This window comes from Amborella trichopoda, chromosome 10 (genome assembly GCF_054954075.1).
Source record: "Amborella trichopoda isolate Santa Cruz 75 chromosome 10, AtrichopodaSantaCruz75HAP2 v2.0, whole genome shotgun sequence".
Taxonomy (NCBI): Eukaryota; Viridiplantae; Streptophyta; class Magnoliopsida; order Amborellales; family Amborellaceae; genus Amborella; species Amborella trichopoda.
This window is the reverse complement of record NC_142345.1, coordinates 31,327,991-31,354,913: the sequence shown is the minus strand read 5'-3', so window position 1 is coordinate 31,354,913 and position 26,923 is coordinate 31,327,991. Positions and strand designations below refer to the sequence as shown.

The window sequence follows — 26,923 nt, the reverse complement described above, 5'->3', positions numbered from 1 at the left end:
GAAAAATAATTGATAAGAACCTTTCATTTTTTTTTATAAGAAACTTTTTATTTTATTGATAAGATTTTTTTTTGACGAAAAAGCGAAATTGATAAAAAAAACCTTTCATTTTTTTTATAAGAAAAAAATTTGACAAAAAAAAAGGAAAAGAAACATTTCCTCTAGAGAGGGGGGATTCGAACCGACGTCTTCCACAAGAGGAAGATATGTGATAGCTGGTATGCCACATGCAATTTAGTAATATTAGAAAGGCAAACAAAGTAATATAATATATCAATGTTTCAAGTTAGTACCTTTTCACATTATCCCACATTGAAGAGGTAAAAGGAAATGTTAGTGAATAAATACTTCTTATAATGCGTGCAAAGCAATGAGAGCCACGTGGCGAGGTATGCAGACCTTAGGTTCTTGTGATTTTTAACTTATTTTACCCTGAAATTTACAAAAATGCCCATGACAATGTACACTGTTGAAGAATCGGGCGGGCCATGATGTCATGAATCAACGGGCCATGATGTCATGAATTGAAGAAGAGGGAGATTCATGACGTCATATGGCGATTTACAGCACGGCATCACCGATTCTTCTCTAAAACCGAGTGATTCCCGGTATTTCTGGGCGAGTCCAATTCGACTTGCCGACTTTTGAATCCTCGCTCTCAATAGTGATTGTATCCGTAGAAATATAGAAAGAAATGAGTAGAAGAATGTCAAATAATTAAAGAATGAATAATATATATGGGAACATAGTGGATATCTATAAGAAAAGAATTTAGATGTGTACATATCACCATCATCAACATCCAAGCCTTTAAAACCAATTATTTGAGGTCGGCTTTATTAATCTTGTTCTTTCATTGTTCTCTATCAAGGATCATACCCTCAGTTATACCAAAAGTCACCATATCTTTTCTCACTATTTCTATCCCAGTCCTTTGGGGCCTTCCCCTGACTCTTTTAGAATGTTTCACTTTTAACCAAGTTGCATCTAAGTTCCCTCAAATGTATTTATTCTGAATTCCATTGTTTCTTGCCTTGCCACTCATCCATCTTAACATCATTTTCTCAAGTACGCTCAACCTATAGATATGATGTTTCTTAACTGCTCAACGTTACATCCCATAAAGCATGATTGGTCTTACAACGGTCCTCTTCAACTTCCCCTTCATTCTCAATGGTATGTCGTGATCACATAAAACTCCACATGCACATCTCCAATTCACTCACACAACTCTAATTCTATAGACGACATCTTCCTCAATCTATCCATTCTCCTAGATTGTGAACCCTATATATTAGAAACAATCTCTTTTAGGTATTTCTTGACCATCAATATTAACCACTTCCTTGTTTCTGCTCTTATTATTATTAAACTTGCATTCCATATATTCTGTTTTAGTCCGGCTAATTTTAAAACATTCATAAGTTCTAATTTAAAAACCTTTAGAGTCAGTAAACTAAATTTTGATGGAATTTCGAATGGCAAACCAAAGATCGCATGGATGGGTCGCTTGCTTAGAGATCACAATGGGGAGATAAATATCACATATTCAAGGGCAATACGGATAGCTATTGTCATTAGGGTTAGCAATAGGTTGGGCTTGGGCTGGTCCATCCCTGACCCTAGCCTAGCACTAGACCCTAAGAAACGGCCCAGGCCAACCCTAGGCCTTAGCCCTAGCCCTATCATGGTTAGGTTGGGCCAAATAAAATGAAAAATATAGAAAAAAAAAAGCAAAGAAAAAGAGGGTATGGCCAGCCATAACCCAAGCCTGGGCCAACCCATGCTCGATTTGGCTCTACTCACGAGCCATAGTTGCCCGGCCCCTGGCCTAGCTCTCAGGCCACATTTTGTGGCTCAAACCCTAGTTTTTTAGGGCCTGGCTGACTGGGCCAAACCGGCCACCACCCGACCCATTGCCACCCCAAATTGCCATGAGGCTAATGTTCCAGTAGTTTTACATGGGTCAAAGCTATTGGATAAGTCATGTAGAAATGTTTATAGATAAAGATGATTCTTTGAATACAATCAAATGGTGCAAAGGAGATCAATGCATTCGGTGGAGGTTAACATAAGTGCTTAATGAAATTCTTGGCTTATGTAGAGGAGGAAATATTAATTTTGTTCAGGTGTTCAGAGAGACCAACCATGAAACAAACCTCTTGGCAAAAACGTATGCCAAATTTTGATTGTAAATAGAGTAAAATAATGTCGTTTGCTTTGTTTAAACTTTAAAGGGAGTGGAGATACTTTGTTCTGGTTGCTAACCGTTTACTTTGTACATTTTTATATTGTAATGAAATAGAATCTTGTTTATGGTCAGCAGATTATCTTGAATTTTATATTAGTCAGTTAAATTATATGGACAATGATTTCTAGGGACTATTCACTATTTAAATAGTCCATCCAATGCTGAATCTGCTCCAATTTTTCCAATACAAAACATTTATTTAGTTTAATAATGAGCATCTCAAATAATTAATTATAAGTGATATATTGTAAGTTTGCGGGTTGGGATAAAGCTCGGATGATAATAATATTACAATATTACCCTTGCAGGTAGGCAAGTCTTAAAAGTCAACCTAGTTCAACCGACAAGAAAAAACCAGAGGTCCATATATTCTAAAACTATATTTATTTATAGAGAAGAGGGAGAAGTTGAATATGGCCCGGTTCATTGATCCTCCACTTTGGGAGCACACGTTGTGGTCCGGCAGGACCAAATTGCTTATTTGGTACTGCAGTCAAGATCTTCAAAGGATTCCATGCATCCTTACATCAATTTTGAAAAAAAAAGAAATTTGATTTTGAGTTCAAGGTTCCCATCTTTATCATTAAAACAAAATAAATTTCAATTGGCAATTTTTTAATTCCAATCTAATTTTAGTTTCCTTAATGATCTTAATGTGGAATAAGAACATTTAGAGTTTTGAGTCCATCAAGTCGATGTTTGACCTGAGGTTGCAAATATTAATTATTTGTTTGGATATTCTTTTTTTATTTGGTACTAGAAGTTCAATTAGTTCTTCAATTTGTTGGCACTTACCTATCCATTAACCTTTTGATGTTCAATTGGTTACAATTCCATTATTTAATTTTAATGGATGGGTCAGGGGTGCATATGGGCCAGCCCAGTTTTAATGGATAAGGAATATGCAAAAGTTTGTTGATGCACAGCAATTAATCACAACAGAGACATCACGGTTAAGGTAAACTTATTCATTATTGTTATGGACCAAAAATGGCGACATTGAGTAGGATTGATGGTGTGGGCACTTTTGTTTAGCAAGAGAGAACATCTCACTCACATGCATCTATAAATTTTTTTTTATACAAATAATTCATAAAATATAAAATGATCAAAATACTCTTAAAATATTAGGAGAATTTTGGTTATTTTAATTTGTTGTCACTCACTTCTAATGGTTTATTATAGATGCACCCCATGAGGTGAATTTTATAAAATTGAAAGGAAAAAAAAAGAAATGTGGTTTGTATTTCTAATGGTTTATTATAGATGCACCCCATGAGGTGAATTTTATAAAATTGAAAGGTAAAAAAAAGAAATGTGGTTTGTATGAGGTTGCAACCTTAGTGAAAGTAAGATGCAACAACAAATTTTACAGTAAGACGTACTTTTGGTATTAACAATTCTTAGGATGCTTCAATTTTCATTTCTAATTATAAAATTTTGGATGCTAAAAATTTGTTCAAATCAAGTAAATCTATAGACACATGAAAATATTGTGTGTTTCAAAATAGACGATCTAGATATTGTGTTCCCAAATACACTATTTTTGAGACTTGAAGTCTTCTTTTCTCTTTTTTTCCCATATTCATCCATCTCGATGTCGAAATGATCAATTTTTGTAGGCTTCTTAGTTGTCAAACTAAGAACCGCCGCCGCACCAAAGTCTAGGCTTCTTGTACCAAACCCTTGAGTTGACAAACACAACCTCAGTGAACATGTTCTTCATGGGGCCCCAAAAACACTTTCACAATAAACAAACATGAAACCTTTCCTTATTGATAGTGATATGAGACAAGAGTGAAGCCTTTCATTATCGATAGTGATATGAGACACGAGTGAAACTCCAGCTCTCCAACAATGGGAGAAACCACTGCCTTCCATTTAGTGCATATACATCATGAGAAGCAAGAAATTTATAAAAAACAAAGAAAAAAAAGAAGAAAGAATCTACTGCACACTTAATTCTTTCCCCACAGTGCCCCAATTTCTTGTCTGGGCATAATTATAAAATTAAAAACCTTCCCCATAAGCCTCAACTCAACTCACCTACTCATTTATTTATCCACAGTGGTCATGAGCTCTGTTCATTGTTGGTGTGTGTTAGTATGCCGGTGAAAGTACTACATTGAGTTGTTTGTTAGTGGGCAGGGTTGGGGCGCTGAAGGCTGACTAGATTGTAGTAGGCACCATGCGGGCCCTTGGTGAACAGGGTGGCATGCGTGCCCTGTTCGACCACCGCGCCCTTGTCGAGCACTGCAATGTGATTGCATGCTTGAATGGTAGACAGGCGATGTGCCACCACCACGCATGTCCTGCCCACCATTACGCGGTCCAGTGCCTCCTGGACGACCTTCTCTGACTGTGTGTCAAGTGCGCTGGTCGCCTCGTCCAGGAGCAGTATTGCTGGGTTCTTGAGGATGGCTCGTGCAATCGCGATGCGCTGCTTCTGCCCCCCTGACAGTTGCATGCCCCTGTCCCCGCACATAGTGTTGTAGCCATCGTTGAGATTAGTGATGAAGCCATGGGCGTTGGCTGCGCGTGCTGCTGCCTCGATCTCGGCTAACGTCGCACCTGGCCTCCCATACGCAATGTTCTCGTGGATGGTGCCTGAAAAGAGTGTGGGCTCCTGCCCCACCATCCCAATGTGCATACGAAGTGAACGAAGGTGGTAGGTCCTGACGTCCCGCCCATCTATGTAGACAGAGCCTTTGGATGGGTCATAGAAGCGCTCGATGAGCCCAATGATGGTGGATTTTCCTGACCCACTTTGCCCTACGAGTGCTGTCGACAGGCCAGGCTCAATCTTGAGCGAGAAGTTTTGGAAAATTGGGATGTCGGGGCGCGCTGGGTATGAGAAGTAGACATTTTTGAGCTCAACATGACCCTCAAGTTTGTTAGGGTGAAAGCCGTCAGTGTCATCTGGGTCGATGAGTGTATAGCGGTCGAGCACCGCAAACACTGAGCCCACCGCATCTGAGCCCTTAGCTAGATCAGAGGTCATAGCGCCAGCATCTGCTATTACCCTGCCTGTGCTCACCAAGATCATGAAGGTCTCGAATAGCTCCTTTGCACTGATCAGACCCTGTGCCACGAGCTTACCACCATACCAGAAGTCAAGGGCCCAGGTGCAGGACATTAGGCTCTGTGATGTGCCCAAGCCCAGCCCTGCAAACCAAGACTGCCTCGCAGCCTCACGCTTCGGCCCCTCCTGTGCTTGTTCGAAGAGGCGCAGAATCCTTCCCTGTGAGGAAAAGGCCGTCACAGTGCGCAGGTTGGAAACGGCTTCAGCTGCAAGCTTGCTGCTCTCATCCTGTGCACGAATGGCCTTTTGCGACATGCTCTTAAGCAGCACCCTACGTGCATAGAAGCACACAATGATCAATGGCTGTACAGCTATCATGACCACCGCCAGCCGCCATGCTATGATCAACCCCATAGTGCATGCGATGACCACCGCCGATGTCGCTTGGACAAGCAGTGCCATGCGGTCTCCCACCAAGGACCGCACCACACTCGCATCTTTGTCAAGCCTCGAGCACAGTGCCCCTGTCCCATTCCCATCCTCATCAAACCAACCCACCTCAAATGTAAGCATCTTTGAGAGCATCCGCTCCCTCACTCTCTTTGTTAGGTACTCGCCCATGGCCGCAAAGTAGTAGTGCTGGCATATGTTGATGGCGAAGGAGAGGATGGCAAGCGCTACAAAGATAAATGCATAGAGGCGAACCTTCTGCTTGATCTCATCATGGTCAGGCAAGAAGTACACCGAGATCATGCTCCCCATGGTGAAGGCATAGGTGGGCTGAATTGCCCCAAAGATGACTGCACTCAAGCAGCCGACCAGGGCTTGCCGCCATTCTGGAAGATTCAGCATTAGCAATCGCCGAAAAGAAGGCACTGGAAGGTCTTGTGGTGGCACCCGGATGTCATAATCAGTTATTGAGGACCTGCCAGAGTTCATAGAGCTCGACCGGCTGATCCTCCCCCTTGTCCCACTGCCCATGCTACTCACCCGAGAAAGCCTACAGGTGCTCCCCTCAAGGGAGGCCTCATCGTCCTTGTCGTTAGCCTGTTGAAGCTTGACAAGAGACGAGTAGAACCCCTTCTCATCTTGTATCAGAGCGTCATGTGAGCCAATCTCAACCACCTCGCCCTGCTGCACTACTGCAATGGCATCCGCATTACGGATGGTTGAGAGGCGGTGTGCAATCACAATGGTGGTCCGCCCCACCCTCGCCAGGTCAAGCGCCTCTTGCACAATCCTCTCCGACTCTGAGTCAAGTGCACTGGTGGCTTCATCTAGTAGAAGGATCCTTGGGGCCTTAATCACCGCCCGTGCAATGGCAATACGCTGCTTCTGGCCCCCTGACATCTGCACACCCCGCTCACCCACCTGTGTGTCGTAGCCTTGCGGAAGCTGAGAAATGAAATTGTGTGCATTGGCAGCCTTGGCAGCAGCCACCACTTCGTCCATAGTGGCGTCTTCCTTCCCAAAAAGGATATTCTCTTTGATGGAGGTGGCAAAGAGTGCCGGCTCTTGACTCACCAGGCCCATCTGGGACCGGAGCCATTTGATTTGCAACTTTGAGATGCTAACACCATCAAGGAGCACATCGCCTCCAAGTGGGTCATAAAAGCGCTCAAGGAGCGCAATGGCAGTGGACTTTCCAGAGCCACTGCTGCCGACAAGAGCGACTGTCTGACCTGCAGGGACACGTAGAGAGAAATTGCGGAAGATCACGGTTTCAGGACGGGAAGGGTAGGCAAACTCAATATCACGGAACTCGACTTCGCCTGAAACAGTGTCCAGAATGAGGCCTTCCATGTTGTCGGAGTCGATGGCTGGAACTCTTCTGATCACCTGCCGGATTCGCTCCCCAGCTGCTGATGCCTCCGAGAAGTATTTCAGATTGGAGAGCCCCGCCCCCAACGCCCTGCATACCCATACCCAAACAGTGATTCATGAGAGACAGAAAAGGGGTGCCAAGCTACAATAAGCAAGCAATAGCAGATACCCAAACAATAATTCATGAGAGACTGACCAGGAGTTCCAAGATACAAACCAGTGACAGGGGAGGAGAAAAGAAAGTGATAGAAGAAGGCATTGTGCATGTATGTAGGCAAAAAGGCACTGGAAACAAACTTCATGCGTCCAGACTCAGGCCACCATCGCTGAGTCGGGGAGACAGTGTGTCACTCATGACACACCAACATCAACTCACCATCACTCATGACTGTAATGTTCTCAACCACCGCCACTACCATTAGAAAGATAGAGGCAGGGGAGGGGGGCCTGGTGTAATGCTAGTAGGATGGATGGCTCTATGGGCAACAAGAGAGGAGTAGTGCTAGTGTATTACACGTTAGCATAAATTGAGGAACATAATCAAGAAATTTGGAACATAAATCAATTTGAAGAGAAAGATTAGTAATGAGGGAGGGGGAGGAAGTGGGACTAGCAAGGAGAGAAAATCAAAACAGCCTCGGCCGCGAGTCCGACTGCACAACTCGCCCTTAACAAATCATACTTTATATTAAAAATCACTAATAACATGACTCAGAAATATGATTTTATATATTTTTATGTTTTTGATGATAATTTTGAGAAATTTTGTTATTACATGTTGCATTTTTTTTTTTCCTTTTTTTTTTTTTCTGAAATATACAATTTTTTTAACAATCCATATTTTATAGACCTTTCTCATCTTTTATAGGCAGGAAATGTGAATGACCTCATTTCTATTACTTATTTTATTTTTTGCTATTTTTGACAAAATTGAATGATCTCTTTATTTCTATTAGTTATTTTCATTTTTCTGTTTTTAGCAACATATATTTTCAGGCTTAGTAACTTGGCTCAGGTCAGTGCTAAATCCATGCTTCAAACAAAACAAATTAACAAAACAAATAAGCAGGGAGAGGCAGAAACACATACAGGCCACCGACGGTAATAGAGGCGCCCACAGCGAAGACGGTGCCGCCCCTTTCGGCATGATACATAACAAGCCTGCTGCCATACCATGACATAAAGGCCCAAATTGCAAAGGAAATACCATTGCTCCCAATGGCTAGGCCCTTGGCCAAACCCTGCTTCAGTCCCAGCCTCACCGTGCCATCAAGCGACTTCGAGAAGTCGGACATGACCTTGCTTTCCGCCACAAAGGAGTAAACTGTGCGAACCGATGAAATGGCCTGCTCCACCATGACCCCTGCCTTTGTGTACTCTTCTCTCATCTTCCGGGCGAGGCCCATGAGCATGCGGCCATACATGAGCCCAGGTATTATGAGGAGCATTACAAAAGGAAGCGCCACCAGTGCCAGCCTCCACAGCAACAAGAACGCCACTACGTAGCTCCCCAAAAAAGTCATGGTGTTCATTATGAAATTGGGCACCTGCAAATATTAAAAAACCAAAGACTCTCTTTTTTATTTTTTATTTTTTGACATAAACAAAAGAAAATAAATCACTCTCTCTCCTAATCCTTTATCTCGGCCTTTTCACTGTCTTTTTGCTAAGCAATAAAGCAGACTCTCTCTCTCTATAATCCTTTACAACTCTTTCTCCTCCCCTCTCGCATAAGACACCAAACTCTCCCTCACTCTCTCACGCAAGCTGTTCTCTCTGTCTCATTCACTCCTTCTCTATATGTCAACTCTGTAACTCCCTCTCTCCCTTATGTTATGGTCTCTCTCCCCTTCTTCTATAATGTCAAGGTCTAAAAATGGAGAAGAAAAACCTAACCTTTTCACTCAGGCAATCCTGTATAACCAGGCTATCACTAGAGACACCAGTTATCACATCCGCCGTGCTCGCGACTTGAAGGTCGAAGTACCCCACATCCTGCCTCAGGACCGCCTTCAAATACCTTTCTCGCATTCTCGACGCCTGCCTCTCCCCTGTCTTCGTCCAGCAATAACCCTCTAAAACACATCAACATGCAGAGATTCAGAGAAATAAAAAAACAAGGCCTAAGAAAAATCAAAATCAAAAGAAAAAACAAGGCCTAATAACCTCACCTAGAAAGGAGGCCACCCACAATCCACAGGCCATGTAAAGCAGATTTACAGAATTCTGAAAGTGATTAATAAAAACAGTAAGAGATTCCAAAAAAAAAAAACAAATTAAATTAATGGGAACAGAGAAAGATAATGCAGAATTCTTTAGCTTTTGAGAATCGAACCTGGTCGACATTACTAGTAAATTGTAAAGGACTCGCAGAGGGACCATTCCCCAGGTTATTCATGATCTTGCTAGTAATGAGAAGCATCACCGGAGTCGAAAAACCGTCACCTATCGCGCCAAACAAGCCCAGCACCATAAGCAACACATCCACCGAATCAGCATGCATGAATATACTCCAAAGAGAACCAGACGCCCCGCTCCGCTTGCCGGAAACCGCCGCTTTGTCTCCGGCCACCGCCTTCCCCATTGTCAGTCTCTTCTTGGTCGAGAAAGCAATGGAGGAGGCCTCTCCTATTTATAAGAGGCCTATCCTATTTATAAGAGAGAGAGAAAGAAAGAGAGAAGAGAGAGGAGTTGCAGTGAATTGACTTTATAATTTATGGGAGGCGGAGGGAGCGTCAGTAGTGACGCCGCAGAGGTGCATTAAGAAAAAGGGGTGGTGGCGAGGCTTGTAGCTTTCATGCCGTCTTTGCTCTCATCCTGGATCCGTGCGCATGCCGGTTTTCTCGTCACGTGGTGATCATGCCCTTTCTCTCTCTACACCTCTAATGCGCTTTCTCTCTCTACCTTGCACCTCTACTTTCTTTCTCAACCTCACCTCTATTTTTTTTTTTAACCTCTCTCTACTTGTATCTTTTGAATGTTCAACCTTTTCCTCTCTTCTCTCTCTACCTCTACGTCTCTATCTCCATTCTTTTCTCTCTCTACCTGTATTTTTTTTGAATCTTCATTTAACCTCTTCTCTCTTTATTTAATTTTTTTTTTTTTTTGATGTTTCTCTGTGTGTCAATGGCTCCCTTCAACCATCTCAATCAAGTTTTCATTTTTATGAGTGTCTCCCTCTGAGCTCTGTCTCTCCCGAGTGGTCTCTATCTTGTTCAACCCCATAAGTTTGTTCTCAATCTCTACATTATATCGAATCATCATCTCCTTGAAGGCAAAAGATTGTTATCCATCTTTACATTATATGATATCATCGTTATTATGAGATCCTTTTCGTAATTAATTAGGTCCAAATCTTGGTGTGCGATTATGAGATTTTTTTTAATTAATTAGATCGAGATCCGATCTTTTTGAAAATCTTGGCATGCAATTTTGTTATACTCTATCAAGGGCGGGTACCTTATAGCTACATTTGTAGGAATGGGAGTTATACCCCTTGATTATCCAAAAAAGACAGGACATACCATAGAGCCTCGCTTATAAGAATGGGAATACCTTAATATATGTATACAGTTCTGTTCTATCAAGAACCATACCCTTGAACTTTGCTTGTAGGAATACGAATGTCCATGCCCTAAAACCTCGCCTATAGGAATACGAATGCCTTAATATAAATAAATAACATAGATTCATTATATTTAAACCTTAACATAAATAGAGAAAGTGCCCAAACATAATTAGAGAGCGTGCAAGTTTGAATTCCTCACCTTATTTAGACCAACAACTTATAAAACAAACTCTAACAAAAAACGTACTAAAAAAACCTTATGTCTCTAGATTTAATAAATAGGAACGATCTACTTTTTGAAGAGCTAGATCAAAGTATCACAGAACTCAATATTCAAATTTTTTTAAAAAAACAATCATCCAGTAATTTTTATATAGTTCCCAAATTTTTATAATAATAAAAAATCATCTTAGGTGTTTTGATCGAGGGAACAAAGTCACAGTATATACTCCTGCAGGAACACAGTACATCGCTCCTTGTTGAATATGGTAGGCTCGGCTCCATGCCAGAGCTGACTTATCAAATAAATACATAAATTTAAGAAACTCTAACAAATCGATCTCTATCCCCTTCCTATTATTTCTCTTTTCTTTTTTTTCTCTCTAAAAAATGGTTGAATTCTTTGTCTTCCTCTTCTCGCTCTAAAAAATGATTGAATTTCTCTCTTCCTCTTCTCTCTCTAAAAAATGGTTGAATTCTCTTTCTTCCTCTTCTCACTTTCTAAAAAATGGTTGAATTATCTCTTCCTCTTCTCTCTCTAAAAAATGGTTGAATTCTCTTTTTTTCCTTTTCTCTCTCTAAAAATGGTTGATTTCTCTTTCTTACTCTTCTCGCTCTAAAACATAGTTGAATTTTCTGTCTTTCTTCTCTCCCACTAAACTGCCTCAACCTAGATTAAGAAGCAACCGTCACACATTTTTCATAGATGAGAACTTCATTATTTTCTCTCTCTTTCCTGTGGAAATATATGGTTTTGGATCCCCATCAATTTGGTTTTTATTTTGTCACCCCATGGACCACGTCAACTTTCTATGAGTCATTTCTGATTTTTGCCGCCGCACGTGGCAGTTGCAGAGCCTTTCTCGGCACTTTACTATCAAACACGTCTTTGCGATTATGTTGCTCCCCCTCTTTCCTCTTTTTTTCCCACGTTACTGTGTGAAGTGCGTTTCTTCTTTTTGCTCTCTTTATTTTTGATAAAACTTTTTCTCTTTTTTTTTATATTTTATTTCTCATATATCTCACTTACGACGTCAAATATGTTTTCTCTTGGCCCCACATGTCTCTCAATTTCTCTCGAGCTGCTTTTTCTCTTTTTTTAATCCCACTTTTACCATATCAAATATGTTTTCTCTTACCATATCAAATATGTTTTAAAAAAAAATATATTAGATTTTGAGTTTTTTTTTTAATACGAGATCTTACTCTCAAAAAATTTGGACACTAGAATAGGTTGGTTTGGATCGGGGACCAATCTACTCTCCCAAAGTATTAGGACGTGCCGATTTCCCTTGGAACTGGCCACTTTTATAACTGAAAACTGCCCCAATTTAATTTTTCAATATGTTTATATTGTTGGTGCATAATTTTTTTAATTTTTTATTCATTGATTTACTAGGGTAAATCGTTGATCCCGTCTATGTTTTTCAACCTTGTTCGTAACTATTTCAAGTACGGCGTGGTTTCAGCAACTTAAACAATTAGTGTGGTTTCCATAAGGTTCCAATCTCAAACGATCCATTTACGGCGCATTTTCAAAATTTATCATAACATATAATTTTGATGTAAAATATTTTTAAGATTATCTCAAAATCTATTTTCAAATCTAATTATAACTTTTTTTAATTCCAAAAATAATTAAAATCAAGTAGATTTATAAACATATGAAAATCTTGAAAAAGGATAGTCTACCTAATGTGTTGTAAGATGCACCATTTTTAGGACTCAAAATCTTTTTTATTTTTTCCATAGTCATACATCTCGATGCTGAGATGATCAATTAGAGTGTTTTCAACATTAAAATGACCTTTACCGATGGATTTTTTATGTACATTTGTGATTCTATACATTTTAAGTTGCAACCTTATATAAACTTTTTCCCTTTCAAGTAAAATGATTATGTATCATTCAAAATAAAAATAAAATAATGACAGTGTATTCTTTTATGAGAAAAGTTTATATAGAGCCGAAGCTCTAAACAATCAAATTAAAGCCGACCTCAAAAATTTCAGTAGAAGATGTTTTGATGCCCACATATCCTCAAATTGACCTTATCAACGTCAAGATACATAGGCATGAGAAAAAAATAAATTTCAAGTTTTGAAAATAGTGTATTTTGTAATACATTTTTTGGCTGTCAATTTTCAAGATTTTCAAAGTTTCATAGATTTGTCGATCTACACTGTTTTTGAAACTTTAAACTTTATAAATAACGGTGAAAATATATTTTAAGGATATGAAAAAGACTTCCAGTATTTAAACCATAGTTCTCTACACTATTTAGAGGTAGGTTCTATACAAACCGCACCCATTTTTTTATAGGTGGTTGGAAAATCTTCCCTTTTTTTTTCTCGTGCATTGCCATCAGGAATTTTCTTACTCGGACCAGTCAGGTTGTAAAGTGACTTATCCTCAAATTTTAGGGTCGTACAATTATTTTTAGAATAAGATTTATTTAAGGGAGTAAATGGACATTGATACTCCGATACCTTTTTGGCATTTCTCTCTCCCATGCAGCAAGCATATTCTGTCCCTTATTTTGACCTCCTATTTTACTATCTACATGATTGACATGTCATGGCACTTCAAAATATTTTACATATTTTAACCTCTCTTATGATGTAAGCACTAATTTTAAATACAGTGTTTTCCGATTTGGATCACCAATTTGGATGGGAATTGGTTAGGGTCAAACTGGTTCTCAGATAGTATGGTTTCAATTACCCTTCTTTATATCTTTTGTTTTCTTGGTGTCAAACTGGTTCTCGGATAGTATGGTGTCAATTACCTCTCTTTGTATCTTTTGTTTTCTTTTTTTAACTTGTCTAGTATTTTCTTAATGTCCCCTTATAATCCTACCTTGTAAACTCATAATTTAATTGTTTATTGTAATTTATTTATTTCAATTTTTTTTAAGATCACCAATTTAGACCACTCCATATTGTCAATCCAATGACCAATGAACGATTCGCTCCACTGGTCTGAATTTTGAAACATTGAATGTAAGCCACTTTTAAGGTTGAAAGTTCCTACATTGTGTGAGACGTTGATACATATGTCATCCGTTTGTAACTTAGATTCTCTACATTAGTCAAAACCGTCCCCGTTAACGATTATTAGAGATCATTTACAAAGAGACTATTTATTTTTGGACACGATTAGCGTGTGGGCCAAACCCACATGCGTAGAAATGTGGGTCCCTTAATAAATCTGTTATTGAGATATATTTTCTTGACTTAATTTTAAAAGATATGTAGTTCTAACATGGAGATCATGAATATGAAAAATAAATAAATTTTAAAAACTAGAAATAATAATTTCATTAAGAAAATATTTGGACCATTAGTTTCAATTATTTTTAGATAGACCAAATATTTGCATACATCTTTAAGTTGGATGTTTTATACTTCTAGGCCGCATATGTGAAAATACAGTCTAGCCCGCATGAAACAATTTTCTTTTATCTTTTGTATATGGAGGTGACAAACATTTTTGTCCTTTAAATTTTAAAATGGGTAGTTTAAGAGTCTCATTAAATAGACACACACTTTATAAAAAAATATTTGATTTTGTGATTCATCCCAAACTATCTAATTTAATATTTAATAAGTGAGAATGATTGTCACTTCTATATACAAACCGAGATGATATATTACCTGTACCCACCGTATATTGTTGAATGAGTTTTCCCCATGCTCTAATTTTCTTAAAACAATGTTCCCTCACATCAAACATTTGTTTTGGTTAGATTGAATAGTTCGAATATTTTTTTGAATCCAATTGAATGGACAGAATATTTAAAGCAAACAGATAGTTACTCATTCATGCCTTAAAATAATGTGGATGAAGGCATGGTCTCTGATACCAATTTATTTTGCTACAAAGGTCTTCTTCTCTCTTCATTATTTATTTATTTGCAGGAATCTCTCCTTGAAAAGTGTGAGATATTCTCTCCATCCCCGTTCCAACTCCTTGTCTTTGGTAAAAATTTCCAAATTTGGAAGGTTAAGAGCCATAACTCCCAGTTTTCATTGGTCAGTTGCTTTCCAAATTAGGAAACTGTGGGGCCATTAAACAAATCTAATTAAGGCACCATTAATACATTCCTCTTCAGTAGGTTAGGTTACCAATGCGGATTTAATGTGGCCATACAAACAGTACTTTAACCTCGGCTACTTAAAACCCTAATTTTTTGAATGGTGAGCCCTAAATGCCTGGTTTTGATAGACTGATGACAAATGAGAAGAAGAACTTTTTTATTCGACTTTGCAGCATAAACTAACTGCTTGTCCGCATTCTATGATTGCCAAAAGATATTATACTCCCTCGGGCGCATACTTTGCATTTAATGGCATGAATCACCGACTATGGATATGTAATTCCTTGGAATTTATTGGTAAGTAGTTGCGTTCCAAGAGCTTGTGGGTGTTCAAGAGGGAACATAAAATGTAGTCGTGTTAAAAAAAAAACTAGTGTTGTCGTTGAAAAAATACATTGGGTGGTGGTGGAACCCACAACCTAATCATCATGCTGTAGTTTTCATTTCTACTGATATCATCCAACTATCGTGCATTTGCTGTCATTCAAAATCATCCACGTAATTTCATTTCTACTTATATCATCCAACTATGGTGCATTTGCTATTATTCAAAATCATCCACGTAAAAAAACGCATATTAAGTGAGATTGAGATATTTTTATATTACATAAGATTGATATATTTCTTTATTATGTGAGATTGATATTGATAAGTTTTTTAAAGGAAATAGAAATTCAAAAAAATTAAAACTTTTGGATGGATACATCTTTTTGGTTATTGATATATTTGTAAGATCTCTAGAGTTTTCTATTTAGTGTGGATTTCCAATCTTATATATATAGGGTGAAAGTACAGAGAATTTGTGTTATCCTATTTGGGTCGCCATATAGAAATGGCAGTTCCTCTATAGAGAGAAAGTCAAATTCTCATTGCTTTCAGTGTGCCTTATTTGAGTCACTATATGGGAATAGTGGTTTCTCTATAGAGAAAGTCAATTTATCATTGCTCTCGCAGATCTTATCTGATGTTTTGGGTTACCATATGGAAAAGGTGGTTCTTTTATAAAAAAATAGTCAATTTCTCGTTGCTCTCGTATCTCTTATCTAATGTTGTAGGTAATGGTTGCCAGAAGTAAGAGAAGGAAGGGAGCTTGGTTTAAAAGAGTTTGCTCGATTGTGGTTTTGTCGGGTTTGTTCTAAAATCTTTAATGTAACTTTCATTGGTATAATAGATTTTTGTTTGTCCTGCCCGTGGATGTAGCCCTTTTGGGGTTAACCACGTAAATCTTTGTGTTATTGTTGTATGTGTTTCATGTTTTATATCTCATACTTTATTTGTAAAATATTAACCCATCGGGTTTAGAGCTTCTGCGCACAACAAGTGATATTAGAGCCCCGGTTTGGGGTTTTCAGTATGGCTGTAAATGTTTCGAATGTAAAATTGGAGGTGGAGAAATTTGATAGCAAATACTATTTTTCAGCAAGAATGATGAAAAAATTTATTTAGCAAAATATGAAGAATTTGTGACGCTATCCAATGGATGTTAGCATCGTGAGAAAGTGATTTTGATATCAAGGTGAAGTTTGTTGGGTTTGGTGCTATCCAAAATCACCCACATAAGGAAATCCTATATTATGTAGGATTCCTATATTACGTAGAATTGAGATATTTGTTTATTATGTGAGATTGATAAGTTTCTTAAAGGAAATAGAAATAAAAAAAGATTAGGATTCTTGGATTGATATATCTCTTGGTTCTTGATATATGCGTTAGATCTATAAGAACTTTCCTATTCAGTATAGACTTTTAATCTTATATATATATGGAAAACACTACGCAACGCCTATGGTTAAAAATGTACAGTGATTCTCCTACCCCCATCACCGTCCAAAGTTCATCGTGCGGTCACGATTGTCCGGTAGTGTTTTATTTTTCATTTTTTTTCTACAAATAAAAATGACCTGAAAATTGGAATATATATTCATCAAAAATAGGGGAATCTTTAAAAAATATAAAAAAAATATTTTATATGAACAAATTTGACCAAAATACCCTTAAAAATTTTCACGGGTATTTTGATCAATTTATTTTTGGTGGATAATTTTTTTATATATATTATTATTAGATGCGCCTCGATAAGATGTATATAATTTTCAAATTTCAAGTCATTCTGATTTGTATAAAAATAATGAAAAATTAGATACTACCAGACAATTATGACCGCGTGATGAAATTTGGACGGTGATGAGGATAGGCAAAATCACTATTCATTTTCACCTATAGGTGTTAAAAGACTTTTCCTATATATATATATATATATATATATATATATATATATATATATATATATATATATATATATATATATATATATATATAATTCTTCCTAACGCCTATAGGCGAAAATGAACAGTGATTTGGCATATCCTCATCATCATCCAAACTTCATTATACGATCACATTTGTCCGGTACTTTTGTAATTTTCATTTTGTTTCTACAAATCCAAATTACTTGAAATTTAGAGCGTGTGTACATCTTAGTAAGGTGCATCTAATAAAAATATGAAAAATATAATTCACAAAATATATATTTATCAAAATATCCCTAAAAATTTATGGGGGTATTTAATTAATTTATATTTTGTGAATTATTTTTTTCATATTTTTATTAAATGCACCTTACTAAGATGTACATATGCTTCAAATTTCAAATCATTCTGATTAGTAAAAAAAATGAAAAATAAAACACTACCAGACAATTGTGACCATGCGATGAAGTTTGGATGGTGATGGGAATGGTGGTTCCTCATTAAGGAGAGGTGGGCACGGCCTCTTGTGTATAATATGTAAGGTTTCCTCTTAGAGAGAAGAGAACTTTGATGTAACTTTTGTTGGTATAATCGATTTCTGTTTACCGTGCCCATGAATATAGCCTTTTTGGGGTGAACCACATAAATCTTTGTGTTCTTGTTGTATGTGTTTCATGTTTTATTTATCATACTTTATTTGTTAAATATTAATCCATCGGGTTTAAAACATCCGCGCACAACACACTCATACTAACACCTTAAAAAAAACTAACTCCTAAACTTAGGGGTGGCAACGAACCAGACCAAAATTTGGACCCATATCCAGACCTGTTGGGTCTTGGGTCTACCTGTCAGGTCCTGGTCGAATCTAGTGCTACCATATGACTATGAGTTTCTTTTTTTGTCAATAATATTATAAATGTTGCTAATATTGTGAAAATGTAAATACCCAATGTGCACCTGAAGACATGATTGCCATTGTATAATTTATTACTACAGGTACAGTTGGCTATGGGTCGGGTACAACCCGAGGTCGGGTCTACCCATTGGGTTCAGGTCCATTGCCACCGCTACCTAAACTATTTGAAAAAATGGGTAGGGGTCTCTCTTCCCGACTGAATCACTTCTCGAAAAAAAAAAAAAAAAAAAAAACGAAAAAGGAAAAGAAAAAGAAAAAAGAGAGGTAGACTGATGGACTGATGAGAGATGTTAGTGGTGGGGTCGTAGAGAGAGAGGGGGTAGAGTAGGGAAAAAGGAGGATGTAGTTCCCATGTGGTTCCCACTTTAAAACTGGCATTATGCTCGAAAGTTCAGGTTTGCAAGTCACAGATTGCCCGTGACTTAAAAAGGGTGATAGGGTGGGGAAGGGAAAACATAGGCTAGGGATTTTTATGCTAATATCTTTTATAATCGATGATATTCAAAAAATATTCCACATATCTTATGTCTTATGTTTATTTATTTTATTGTTTCTTTTTATTATTTTTTCTGAAAGCTCCCATTCAAAGTAGTCTGGAACTAATAGTTGTATATTGCTTGCCCTATGAGTTCTAGAATATGTTTTGATTCTTATAATGAGCGGTCCAAAACTAATTAGTTTCAAATGACTTTAGCGATACTTTTCAGAAGGAATCAAAACAATCCAGAACTCATTACTATGAGCACTTCAGCATTAATAGTTCCCGAGGACTTTTGATTACAGTTTTTACAACGACCAATTCGAGAATAATTTTTTCCAGACTGTTTCGATTCTTTACACCCTAAGTCATGATTTCTGATTGCTTTGAATCCATAAAAATCATTGATCCTTTTCAATGAGAGGTCTTGGAACGTATACTCCTAAATCACGGGTATTTTTGAAAAATAGAATACCACGAAGGAGACTTGCCCATGGGAGCCATTTTGTTTTTAGAAAAAAGTTTATACAAGGTTGTGACCTTATTTATAGAAGTAAAGTTGCAACAATCTACTTTGTCAATTTTATTTGGATCGTAAAAATCTGGCACTATCTTAAAAAATGTTGCAGTTGGCATACAGATGCATTCGTAGCTGTAGAGGTAACGTGCACCTTCAAATTTTATCATGGTATATAATTTTGATGTAAAATGTTATTGGGATTATCTCAAAATCTATTTTTATATCGAATTGTGAAATTTTAAATTTAAAAAATGGTTAAAATCAAGTAGATCTATAAACATATGAAAATCTTGCAAATTGACGGTGTAGATAATATGTTGTAAAATACACTATTTTTTAGACTTAAAATCTTTTTATTTTTCATAGTCATACATCTCGATGTCGAGATGATCAATCAAAGGGTTTTTTAACATTAAAACTACCTTTTCCGATGAATTTTTGAAGTGCATCCGTAGTTCTACATTATAAGGTTGCATCCTTATACAGACGCTTTCCCTAAAAAAAGTCATTTTTTGACATTGTTTTAAAATATATACCAAGTCTACATCGTCCAACTAAAATGGATGGTGTAGAACATTGCCGCCTTACTTCTATAAATAAGATTGCTACCTTATATCAATCTCACCCATTTTTTTAATGATGCGGCTTGTATAGAGCCAAGGCTCTAAACATTCAAAGTAAAGGCGCACCTTCAAATAGTATCGAGAAATGTGGTTTCAATACTGAAAATCTTTGTGATAGCCTTAAAATATATTTCCATATCTAATTACAAAATTTAAATCTTCAAAAATAGTGTAGATCGAGCATATCTCTGAAAACTTGAAAATTGGGTAGTCTAAAAATGCATTACAAGATACACTATTTCCGAATCTTGAAATGTATCTCATGTCCATGTATCTTGAGGTTGAGATGATCAATTTGAGGATATTTGGACATCAAAACAACGTCTTCCAGTAAAAGTTTTGAGATGCGCTCTAATTTGATTGTTAAAGCCTCGCACTTATATATACAATTTCCTCTTTTTTAATCCCACAAAAATTACGGGATGTTAGCATAATTTCTATAGATTACGATTGCCTAAAAAGTTCAAAAAGGGCATTATTTTTTTTCATGCTCCCTTCTTAAAACCATTTATGGCCCGATGGGTCCTCGAAAGTTGATTTCTAGGATATTGTTCCTTGGAAATGATACAATACCATTCACCCAAATTTGGGTGAGAAATCTGCCTATCAACCCACATGTCTACTTCTTTGATCTAAAATAAATTTTCCAACTAAATACGTAGAAACTTTATTATTTGAAAATGGACATCCTTTTCTCTCTCTCTCTCTCTCTCTCCTTTGTAAGTCTCCTTCATTGACTCAATGAAATGATCTTAATATTTTTTTAAAAAATACGATATTTATTATTTATAGGGACTTTTAAGATTTTTAAGTTTTCTAAGTTCTTATAGATATATCGATCTATACTATTTTTAAAGTTTTAAACTTTATAAATAAATATGAAAATATATTTTAAGGCCATCACAAAGATTTCCAATATTGACACCACATTTTTAATACTATTTGAAGGTAGGCTCTAATTTAATTGTTTAGAGCCTAAGCTCCATACAAACTGTACCCTTATTTAAATCAGAAACTAATAATTAAATTAATTGATAGCTCTTTCTATCTTCTCTTCGTTGGGCCCGCTTGCTTTACTAGTACTGGTAGAATTCACCTCTTCTTTCTTATCCGTGGTGCATTCCAATGGCCAAATAGGTGTGCAAAAAGGGACACCAACAGTATGCCCACAAGCTACAATTCACCACGTAAACTACTGAAATTTTCAAAGCCCTCTCATACATAATTTCATCTCCAATAATTATATAAAGGGTGTGGTTGGGATAAGGTTGCAACCTCAAACAATCCCGCACCTTCAAATTTTATCATGTAATTCTTAGGATGGTTTGAGAATCTATTTTTATCTCTAATTATAAAATTTTTAACTTTAAAAATGGTTTAAATCAAGTAGATCTATAGACACATGAAAATCTTAAAAATGGATGATCCAGATAATGTGTTGCAAGATACACTATTTCGTGGTCTTAAAATCTCCTTCTTTTTTATATATATTCATATATTATTGAGATGATCTATTAGAGAATTTTACAACACCCAAACAGCTTTTTATGAGGGATTTTGAGGTGCACCTTTAATTCTACGTTAAGGTTGCAACCTTATATAAACTTTTTCCTCATATAAAATACTTTTATCTCAAACACTTCACACTTCACTAAAATCTTTTTAATGTTATCGACATAGTAAAGCTACATGAGTTGATACCTTTAATTAAATGTCCAATTTACCATGCACCACCACATCTTAGGTGATCCCTCAGACATAGCCATTTGTGACCACAACTCTACCTCCAATTCCTCAGACCATTCCACACATGTGCCGATCAAACAATCACATAATATCATTATTTTGTTATAAAATAGATAAGTAATTTTTAATGTATTTTTTTTAAAGAAACCCATCTATTTATACATGAGTTTGGACTACGCGTTGTGCCCTACCAAGAGGAAATCAGCTGTTAAAAAAAGGAAGATTACAAGTTTATCCTATTTAACAAAATATTATTACTTATAGATAACCATTGACTACGACCTGTGCACCATTTAGTCACAGTCTTAGTGAACATGTCAACAATCTGATCCTCGGAAGGAACACGGGTCCCCGTTGCTTTGTACTCTCATTGATCAACACATTTAAATGGGAAAATGAGGCGGAGGTCGTAACTTCGCTGCTGAAATTTTTGCATATAAACAATAACATAGACAATTCACTATTTTGTTTTAATTGTAGATATGAAGTCTTTTGATTTAAAGTAGATTTCTTTAGATGACTAATAATATGGTTGGTAGCATGTATCTCCAATTTATTTTTTTTTGTATTCAATATTGGTTTTTTTTTTGTGTGGATAATTAGATGTTTGATAATATATGGAGTCATGGGGTAAGAATAGAAAAGCCTAAATAGTAGCTTGTATCCACATTCTTTTTTTGTTTAGATTTAAATTAATTAGAATAATTTTAACGGTGGCATAGTAAAACAAATTATGTTATTTTTTTTGTATGGTAGTTTGTTAAGAGGTATGCTTTCTATTTCTCTAAATGTTGTATATTATTATAGTCGATTATCTTATGTGATCTGTTTTTTATTTTAAGTTTTTTAATTATTTTACTACAACTCTTTGATAAGTTTATTGGTTTGACTTTCTACGTTCATACTTAGTGTTGAAATTGAGAGTGTATCGTGTGATGGGAACTAATAGGTGGCTTGTACATTTATATAAATCTTATGTATAGAAGGTGAGGTGTAGCATTTTATGTTGAATATTTAGTGAGGTGGCTTTGTCTTGTTTGTCCAAGATTTCGTATTGTATATAATGCTGAGAATTATCAATAAAAAGTGCACGAGGTTTTCAACCTATCTGAGTTTCTTAACATGGTATCAGGGCCAACTGATCAATTTTATCTATTATCCAAGTCTATTGGAATGTTTGTGACCATTTGCTGGTTCTGCTCCTTAGCATGCTTTTAGATCTCATCGACGCCGTCGTCATTGGCTGCTGCTGTTGTCCATCTCTAACAAATCAGCTACATTCAGCAAGTATATTTCCTATTAGATTGTTGTTGCCTTATGCTAGTCTCAATATAAATAATAATAATAATAATAACAATAATAATAATACCCAAAAAGATAATTTAAATAAAATGATATCCATGAGCAATTTACTCGGATCTGTCTTTAAATCACATGAGAGATTTAAGGTTTTATATAAAATCTTATAGACTAAGCCACCTAGTGATAGACAATCTTGAGACTTCCCTTTTGGTGAATCTCATTCACCCTTCATATATTTGTCATCCTTTTCTCTATATTTCTTGAGGGGTTAACCTATTTTATAGAGAATATATAATTTTGCAACTCTCACATTAATGGTCTATAGAAGTTAAGATCTAAGTGTAACTCCTACATTAATTCCATCAAGTGCAGCTAATTAGGATTAACAAGTTGTCACCAAATTGTTTGTACTATGTTATAAGCTAACTTATCATTACATAATAGGATGTCATCTAAGCATTCCTAAAATATGATAATAGATATTTAGAAATTAAATAATCTTTATACATCTATAACATACGAAAAGCAATTTCTATAAGGAATATGATGTAGGGGAATTTGAGGGAACAATAAAATCAGCAAGCAACAAAGCTAAACATTGTTGAGCTCACTCAATCGAGCCCTCTCGCTTGAATGTGGATATCCATTGTGAAGTCAAGATATATGAGACACAAAAAAAATGCCAAAGTCGATGTGTGTGTTTGAGTGGAAAAACAAACAATAAAGCAAATAAAGAAATAAATCTTACTAGTACCTGATTTACTTGGCTCACATTTTCAAGCTACGTCTATAGGAAAAAGAGATCAAATCCACTATTAACTTAACAGTTACAATGGTTTTCCAAGAAACAATTTTTATTTGGGCTCTCTACTTTTTTCTAGAGACTTTCTCTTTTTAATTTTCTTTATCTGAGGATATTCTCTCTCTCAGGCTTCTTTTCTTTCTAAATGCTTTCTCTCTCTAAAAAAGAAAATGATCTCTCTTTCTCTCTTATTCTTCTCTCTCTAAAAAGAAAAATGATATCTCTTTCTCTCTTATTCTTCTATCTTCAGGAGAAGGATGACTTTCTCTCTCTTCTTCTTCTTATCTACAAAAGAAGGCTCATTTATACCAAGAAACGACAACAACCACACAACCTTCTCCTACGTTTTTCCCTTTTGTAGATGGGTCAATGTGATAATCATCATATTTGAAAATGTATCATACAATTTTTTAAAAATTCGTCCCCCTCTATCTCTTCTTTTAGAAAGAGATAAGAAAAATATCTTCCCATATTAAAATCATACGTGAGATCCTGTTACTTGGTCAACAAGTCTCCCTTTTTAACATTCCCAAACTGTCTTTTTCACTAGGATGAACTACATTAGTACCCCTGTCATAATAACAATTTTTTGCTCTATCATTTCCTTTGGTTGGAGAAAACTCGTCCTTAAGTTTTGCAGCATGCTAAGAAGAAATTGGTGTTAATCCAACACCATTCTTCAACTCGGATATTGTAAACATGATCCTGGGACATGAGTTACTACACTGATTAAAACATGATGATTACGCATTGGAACTAAAAAAATCATCAGGAAATGGTCACTACATGTCGATAGAATATTTTTAATCATATAACTTATTGAATTTGCATCACTTAAGCCATGTAACCCTACTGAACTTGCCTAGACTCATCTCTAGAATACACCACGAGTGCATCTTAGAGATCATCGATTAAACCAACAACTTCATCCTCTTCCACGATAACTTCACCATCATCATGATCCTTATCATAAATCAGATCTTCTAAGAAATATCGTTGTTCATTTGAGTATATAACAGATATTAGTGGTGAATCACAATCTATACTTTGCTGACTTTCCATGCAATCTGTGTCAAAATAAAAAATCTCATCCTCAAAATAAAAAATCTTAGAGTGATATTCCCCACATCTAGGTCTTCTATCGATATCTTCATCACTCGACTCCACATACAGAGCACAAAAATGAAAAGGTTTGTACTAGAGATCCTCTTGGGTTGAACGTACCCATTATTGAGACTCACAAATTGTTGTGCCAGTTGTAGTACTTGCCTTTCAAGTTCCTCAATTCTGTCATCTATGAGATCTTGGAGTGGATCTACAAAGATCCCCTTCTACAGCCCCTTCTCGTTGTTATAGGTTTATCAAATTCACAAACCCTAGTCAAATAATAAAAAAAAATTGCTGAAACTAGCAAGATTTAGGTTGTTTTGGAAAAACTTCGACCAAAATTAGGAAACCTAGACCCCACTATAACTTCCCCTCTTTAAGTTGACATAGGGCACCAAAAAAATGTGGTGCTATAGTAGCTCCATAGGTGCTACAGTAACTTCCTTACGTGCTACAGTAACTTTCGTACCTGCTACAATAACTTCTGTGTAGATCGACTGTGATACGACTTGATGTAGGAGAATTTAAAGGAACTATAAAATCAACAAGAAACAAAACTAAACATAAGTAGAAATCGAAGAAACCTAAGCTTTTTTTTCCTTGCCCCAAGCTAGGGTTCCAAAAGCCTAAGCTTTTATCTCTTTCAATTTCTAAAAAATCATGTGTAATTCTCCTCTCTATTATATATTATGATTCTATGTTAAAAAATATTATATATCCAAAATGATTAAAATGACCTATACATCATAACTTTAACTTAAATTTTGTAATAACAAATTTACCCTTATGAATTTACTCCTATGAATTTACCCCTATGAATAGTACTCATTAAAGTTTTAAAAAAATAAAACAAATTTTCCCTCCATCGGAATTCAAACACAACATTTGGTTTTCCCTCAAATGATATTGGGTTTTCCCTCAAGTTCTATCTCGTATTAAATTTAAAGTATGTTAAAAAATTTAGAGATATTGGGTTTTCCCTCAAGTTCTACATCCTATTAAATCTAAAGTATGTTAAAAAATTTAGAGAGAAAGTATGTTAAAAATTTTGAGAGAGAAATTACAAATTTTTTTAGAGAGATGAACTATCCCAAAATTTTAGAGAGAGAAACTATCTCAAATTTTAACTTTAGAGAGAGAAAGTATGTTAAAATTATAGAGAGAAAGTATGTTAAACTTTAGAGAGAAAAAGCACCAAAACTTTTTAGAGAGATAACCTATCTCAAAATTTTAGAGAGAGAAACTATCTCAAATTTTAAGGTTTAGAAAGAAACTATCATATTTTAGAGAGAGAAAGTACATGCAAATTTTTAGAGAGAAAATATTTCAAAATTTTTAGAGAGAGAAACAATCTCATATTTAAATTTTTAGAGAGATGTACAATATCAAATTTTAGAGAGAGCACTTAAAACGTTTTAGAGATAGAAACTATCTCAAAAAATTTTGGAGAGAGAAACTACTTCAAGTTTTAAGTTATAGAGAGAAATTATTATTAAAATTGTAGAGAGAGAATGTATTTTTAAAATTTTAGAGAGAAACTATTATAAATTTTAGAAAGAGAAACTGCCAAAAAAAATTAGAGAGAGAAATATCTCGTGAGTGTTTTAAATTGAGAAACTAGCTCGAATTTTGAGTTTTAGAGAGAAACTATCACAAATTTTAAATTTTAGAGAGAGAAAATATATTAAAATTTTAGAGATAAAAATTATACCAAATTTTAGAGAGAGAAACTACCTAAAAGAATTTAGAGATAGAAACTATCTCAAAATTTTTGGAGAGAGAAATTATCGCAAATTTATGTTTTAGAAAAAGAAAGTTGAGAGATAAACTATATCAAATTTTAGATAGAGAAAGTACATGAAATTTTTAGAGAGAGAAACTATCTCAAACAAATTTAGAGAGAGAATCTATTTCAATATTTAAGTTTTAGAGAGAGAAAGTATCTCAATTTTTAAACTTTAGCGAGAGAAAGTATATCAAAATTTTGAGAGACACTATACTATTTCAAAATTTTAGATAAAAAAACTATCTCAAACTTGAAGTGCCAGAGAGAGAGAGAAAGCATCTAAAAATTTAAAAGAGTAACTATTTCAAATTTGAGAGAGAGAGTACATAAAATTTTTTAGAAAAAAAAACTATCGCTCCAGTTAGCCAACAACCCCTTAAGAGGTGCTTTGATACTTTTCTTGCCAAG

The 26,923-nt window shown here is 35.8% G+C and overlaps 1 protein-coding gene across 1 annotated transcript; it reads right to left on the bottom strand.

The window, feature by feature from the left end:
• Window positions 1-4,038: 4,038 nt before the first annotated feature.
• Window positions 4,039-9,700, bottom strand: LOC18429782 (putative multidrug resistance protein). Its single transcript, XM_006839065.4, has 5 exons — window positions 9,433-9,700; window positions 9,269-9,323; window positions 8,994-9,172; window positions 8,187-8,644; window positions 4,039-7,185 (listed from the first exon to the last, which is right to left on the bottom strand). Exons 1-5 carry the CDS (start codon window positions 9,679-9,681, stop codon window positions 4,389-4,391), a joined length of 3,738 nt encoding a protein of 1,245 aa, XP_006839128.3. The 5' UTR covers window positions 9,682-9,700; the 3' UTR covers window positions 4,039-4,388.
• Between the last annotated feature and the right edge of the window lie 17,223 nt (window positions 9,701-26,923).

Bases quoted from the DNA above. Each gene is read 5' to 3' on its own strand.
- LOC18429782 (XM_006839065.4), bottom strand. From the start codon at position 9,681: ATGGGGAAGGCGGTGGCCGGAGACAAAGCGGCGGTTTCCGGCAAGCGG. The intron at 9,324-9,432 runs GTTCGATTCTCA...AATCACTTTCAG, and splicing joins TTACTAGTAATGTCGACCAG to AATTCTGTAAATCTGCTTTA. The intron at 9,173-9,268 runs GTGAGGTTATTA...GATGTGTTTTAG, and splicing joins GTGGGTGGCCTCCTTTCTAG to AGGGTTATTGCTGGACGAAG.